The sequence below is a fragment of the Ruditapes philippinarum genome, unplaced genomic scaffold, assembly GCF_026571515.1.
Source record: "Ruditapes philippinarum isolate M1 unplaced genomic scaffold, ASM2657151v2 ctg2232_1_1_1_1, whole genome shotgun sequence".
Lineage (NCBI taxonomy): Eukaryota > Metazoa > Mollusca > Bivalvia > Venerida > Veneridae > Ruditapes > Ruditapes philippinarum.
Genome location: NW_026866654.1, coordinates 59,822 through 65,821, shown reverse-complemented (window position 1 = coordinate 65,821; position 6,000 = coordinate 59,822). Strand labels below are relative to the sequence as shown.

The following is a 6,000-nucleotide window of genomic DNA, read 5'->3' as shown; positions in this document are numbered from 1 at the left end:
TCAATAGAAAAGGGCAATGTTCATGTTAAGTTAGAACTTTAACCAACTAAGGTGCATTCAGTCTCAAAGTTATTTAGTGCACATAGATAACTTGATGTATACTAAGTATCGATGGACCTCCCTTCACTTTGCACTTGCCACTCTTTAATTGGGGCCTATAAAAATCACAATAAGTAAACAAATAGAAAAAACAAGAAAACAAGAAAGCTTTAATTGCAGCCATTTAATATTTATTGCTACACATACTTAAAATACAAATCTTAAAAAAAAAAGAGAAAGAAAAGAAATGCATCCCAACAAAAACATCTGAACAATGCAGCATTATTACATGTGTATTCCAAGTAGCTTTGGGCTTATTTCTTTGGTAACAGAGATAATAAATATATAAATAACTTTCTGGAACAAATAGTAACAAAACTTTGTATCAGTTCTGACAATCTCAATACCTTTAATAGAAATTTGATAAAATAAACATATTCTTTGAGTTAAGGACTATTATGTAAGAGTTCAGGAGGTCATATACAGTATCCTAGAATCTAATTAAAATACTAGGCATTCAACATTATCAATTATTAAGAAGTAATCATTATCTGATAGTGTTCTTCATCTAAACTGGATGCAAGAAAAACTTCAGGTAGGCATTTTAATAATTGAAAAATTAAGAAGATGATAAATATAAATCAAACTAAAGATCAGAACGACGCAGATGGGACTCAAACCACGGATCTTTGGATTGTCGGTCCAGTATGCTAACCACTGTGTGATTTTTCTGTGCATACATATTTTTTTACATATACATGTATATGTTTTACAGGAAATTTCTCGTGTTTAAACTGGTTCCCAGTTGTTATAGACATTAAGGTTTAACCATACTGTAGAAAGTTTTCTGCTTATAAAGCACATTCAAATGTTATCATAACAACGGGACATTGTATGGACATAAATTATAAGTCATGTGGGAACCAGTGCAAGTGATCCACCATTCTACCTTATATAATTCATTTCATAATTCAAATATTCCACTATATTAGTTAACCTGCACTCTGTAAAATGAACTTGTCCAACCATGAATTTGGTCAAGTCAACTTAAATTTTAAATGATACAACATCAAGGTTCTAACATAAAGTAGAGAACAGAACCACTTGGATATTTGCTGTCAGTAAAGCTATTAAACAGGAAGGATTAATGTAAGATAGTCTTTGCATAGAAAAAAGGGGAATTAACTCTTATTTACCATTTAAAATAATGTAATAATTATCATACCAAGTAAACCATAACCTACTGGTGGGAACTGATTCTACCCTCGCAACCAGTACCAACTCAAGGTCAGCCAGTACAAAAAACGGGGTACCTTGATAAAACCCAATAATCAGAGAGCTTGATAGCTTCCTCTTATAAAAAGGTAACACCTGCCTAATGATCTTTTCCATCTTTCAATCTTGAAAAGATAATTCATAATTTGTGGTGGAAAACTTCAAAATAAAGAACTGATCAAATAGCGAATTCTGCTGACCATGATCAGATGGTACAAATGTGCGAGCTGATTTTGGTCTGCACTGGTGGCATGGGTAGAATCTGTTGCCAACATAATGCTAAAGCTGATGTCACATGCATTTCATTGTCAGTGGCATCAGGTTTCAATTTCCAGTTCATGTCTTATCATTAACAAGAAAATCATCACAAATATGCAGACAGACAACCTCACATTCCTTTTAGTTTTAATGGCAGACAATGATATTTAATCTATCTAACCATTGTAAAGATAATACATAACTTAATTAAAGCTATAAAATGTAACAATAAAACATTCATAGGCTAGAACTTGCATAGCTGCAACATTCCGTAACTTATTGCTGAGTTGCCCTTTACGAAAACGCATTTCGCTACAATAGTTCCTTTTCCAATTTCATTTTTGGAGTATTTAAAAGTTTAAATAACATAACTTACGAATACACTGAAGTATGAATTCCATTTTCTTGGCTTTCAAGTTGTCTTGAAACAAGCTGCGTTATAATTTAAGCTAATTGCAAGATTTTACTGTAAAGGTAGGCCATGAACGAATCAATGTGAAAGTATTTTGTTTAGGCTTGAGCAGAAACAGTGGTACAACAACAAATCTTCCATAGCTTAATATGATTATTGTAGATCATTATTCTGTGTAGAATTTGACATTTGAAGATAAGAGGTCGAAGACCAACATTTGGTATTTGCACATAAGAGGTCAAGGACAAAGAAATTGGCATTTTACAGATTAGAGGTCAAGGACCAAGAAATTGGCATTTTCAGTCAAAGACCAAGAAATTGGCATTTGCAGATAAGAGGTCTTGAACCATAACAATTGACAGGGTCACCCACAGGCTCTCACAAGACCCACATTCAGGTTAGAGGTCAAAGACCATAATAATCAACCATAGAAACCCATGATCATATTTAGTAAGAGATTTACAACACTGTTTTAAATAAATAACCAATAAATTCCCAAGGTTTAGCAAAAAATGCTAAAGTTAACCAACTTAACACTATATTTTTCTTATTAGATACCCAAAGTCACATTCAGATAATCATATCAGCCTAATCCTGTTACCAGTCTAAAAATCATTAATCTTTAGCTTTTGATTGGCAGCAGCATTGCATAACTTTAAAAATCAACCAATCATACAGCTACAGTGACAGACTGGGACTCTTTTTTATAGCTTAATATATTTTAGTATATGAATAGATATTTTTATTGGTTGACATAATGACTTCCTTTCTTTCACATGATCTCACATGAATGTATGTTATCAGGTGATTTTATTTTCACTGACATAACACATGATCTTTAACAGTGTATCTTGTCATGTACAACTGCTAATTTTTGGAAAAAACAATAAATGTCTTTTTGATTTTCTTTTAAATCTTAAAAAACATATTGTTTTGTCTGTATACTGCCTGGTTCCCAGACTTCTTCCAGCAGCAGTGCTGAGACCTTCATCTTGTAATAACTGGTACCAGGCTCATCCTTTGTTTAACACCTCTGACCACTTGTTGACAAACTCTGTTATATTCTCGACACTCACACCTGGAATATGTTTACAGCATAGTTAGTAAACATCTTCTCTTACAGTAAATGTGACCAAAAAAAGCATTCACATAATAAAACAGTCACACATACAATATATGAGATTAACCTCTGAAATTTGCTAATAAACTTTGAAAGTGTATTTTTCTTTGACTGGGTTTTATATCACACCAACACAGTATAGGTCATATGTTGACTTGCCAGCTTTACTGGTGGAGGAAGACCTCTGATGCCCTTCGGTGCATTATTTCAGGCATGAATGGGCACCTGAGTAGAACCACCGACATTCAGTAAGCTAGCTGGATAGCTTCCTCACATGAAAGAATCCTAAGTCCCTGTTGAGATTCAAACCTACAGCGGTAAGGGGCCAAGTAGTTTGAAGTCAACAACCTTAACCACTCAGCCATGGATGCCCCATTTGTCAAAAAAGATATTTTTCATTTCGAAAATATTGTCAAACTTTAAACACAGGTTTGACTGTAATGTGAAAATTGTCTTAAGAATAAATGAAGACTTTCGAAAACTATATGGCTTTAAACACAAGTTTGACTGTAAAGTGAAAATTATTTTAAGAATAAATGTAAATCAGCTGATGGTTTATCATCATTAAATGTAAGTTTCAACTTTTTTTAACCTTGCCAAATGAATGTTTATGAGTATTATCTGTATATTTAAACAGTTGATATAAACAACACTGTCACCCTAGACAAAAATTACAATTTTGTTTCTTAAAATAACTTTTATGACTTTTAAGTGTTACCAAAAATAAGTTTATTCATGTAAAACAGGTAACATTATGCAATGTACATCAAAAGAAAAACAAGGAAATTGTTTTTGCTGAAAAGGTTTTAAAGCAGCACGCCTCCAGAGCAGTGTTAACAAGTAATAATTTTGTCAAGTGTATAAATGATTTAATCTAGCCTTAAGGCACTTAATATCCAGATACCTATAACATTTAAAACTATGTAGACATTTCTAACTCTGATCGAAGCTGGGCAGAATTTTAGTAACAACAAGAGCTGTCATTTGGACAGAGTGCTTGACTACACGTATTCTTAATGCTTGATAGTTAAACAAGACCCTTCATAATGTAAAACATTATAAGTTCAAAAAGGCTATAATTCTGCTAAAATCCATGTTACAGTTATGGGCCTTAAAAAATAACCTCATTTATGCTCTCAAACAAGTGTGTGAAGTTTCAACTCTTTCCCATCCGTAGTTTTGGAGATACCTATATGCACACAATAACTTAACCCTTTCCCCCATGAGCATATTGTGAAAAATGGCCGTTTTCACTGAAAAGCCTCCTGTTACAAGTTCAAACTGCTATGAAACTATGAAAAATGCTTCAATACTAATCAAACTTGGCACAAATGTTGACTGGACCATTGCCTCTGTAACGACATGCTCAGTCTTAAATTTCCTGTTACCATGGCAACGAGGGGACATCTCAAAACTGCCAAAAATAACTATTTTGCCTCGATTTTTTCCATCAAAATTTATTTCAAAGTGCTGCAACTGCTCAAGGGATTGAGATAGAGTCAAAGGCTTTTCAGCGTTGGTTGAACGTTACATTATGATCGACCTGGGGTCATTTTTAGCCTCTCACAAGTCCAAAATTTTCTTGGCGATGAGGGGGACTCCGCCCCCTTCAAACCCCCCTAACAGAAGGGGGCACATCCCCCTTCTGGCAACCCCCTGATGTATCTTTTGGATGGGGGGCGGCGCCGAAAAAGTGCTCAATTTTTTACGCAACATTTCTCAAACGAAAACTTATGTTTGGGGCCCAAATAGGACATTATTTCACTATTTTAGGCCTAAAAAAGGGGGGGGGTCGAAAGTGCGTTGTTTCGCGTATATATGTGGTAAAAGGTTAATCAAAGTGTGATGCACAGGCCAACACCTAGGTGAATTCAATAGCTCTCCATATTCTTCGACTAGTCAAGCTAATAATATTAAATTCCTTCAAATTTTAATAAATACATTCATAGTTTGGAATAGATTCTTAAAAAAACATAGTGATTGAATCATCTGAATTTTGCCTGGATGTTCTTGATCAAGAACTTCATCAAATGGCAAACAAAGCTTGAAAAGTCTAGTCCTGTCCGGCCAAATAACCTCAGTCATGTCCCTATTAAGCAGGTTAATTTAATAACATCACAGCAGCAATATAATTGATGATAATAAATCTACAAAACTACATGTCATGGAACTTTTTATTATTTTTGCACTAAGAATCAACAAGGGTCAACTCAAGCACTGGAATAATAATATCTGTCATATGTTGCGGTTCGGATCAGAATATCCAATATTCCAATCCAAACCGCAAACATATGTCACATATTTTTTTCTTGCATATTCTACCATATAGTGTAACTTCCGAAAACCGAACACCCATGGGACTTGTCAAAAAGTTCGGATTTCAGAGGTTTCCGGAATTCAGAGGTTTATGATAATGTGGACAAGACTAAACCACTTAATAATCACTAAATGTCAAGGAAGATGTGGCCATTACTGTAATATCATATATAATAGTCTTTTAATCAAGATAAAGATGTGAATGAAAAGAATACATTTTTATCTTACACCTGAAAATGCTTTCGAATTTCTATCAGTTTGTAGAAATGTTGTTAATTACATAAACTTACATATCGTCCGATGCTAGTTAATTAATTATTACATCAAATACAATAAAATCCCTATAGACGTTTGATGCATACATTGTCCCAACTAATTGTGATTTAATCCGCTAATAAACACTTCAAATTAACTGACCGCGGTAAATTACTTTGATTAACCGCATCACTTCAAACATACCATTTCACAGTTTGCGATTTTAACGCGTGTCAAATTACACGATCACCGCTAATTAGTAAACAATCGATAGGGAGATTAAATCTTCCTGCAGGGTAAACATTCTCGATTTCCAATGTATTTC

General features: G+C 33.8%; 1 protein-coding gene across 1 annotated transcript in view; it reads right to left on the bottom strand.

The window, feature by feature from the left end:
* Positions 1–1,313: 1,313 nt before the first annotated feature.
* LOC132733236 (nonsense-mediated mRNA decay factor SMG5-like) overlaps positions 1,314–6,000 on the bottom strand; it is a 42,527-nt gene continuing 37,840 nt past the window's right edge. The window contains exon 26 of the mRNA XM_060719836.1: positions 1,314–3,062. Within this exon, the coding sequence (XP_060575819.1) occupies positions 2,998–3,062 (65 nt within the window). The 3' untranslated portion in view covers positions 1,314–2,997. The remainder of the gene's footprint in view (positions 3,063–6,000) is intronic.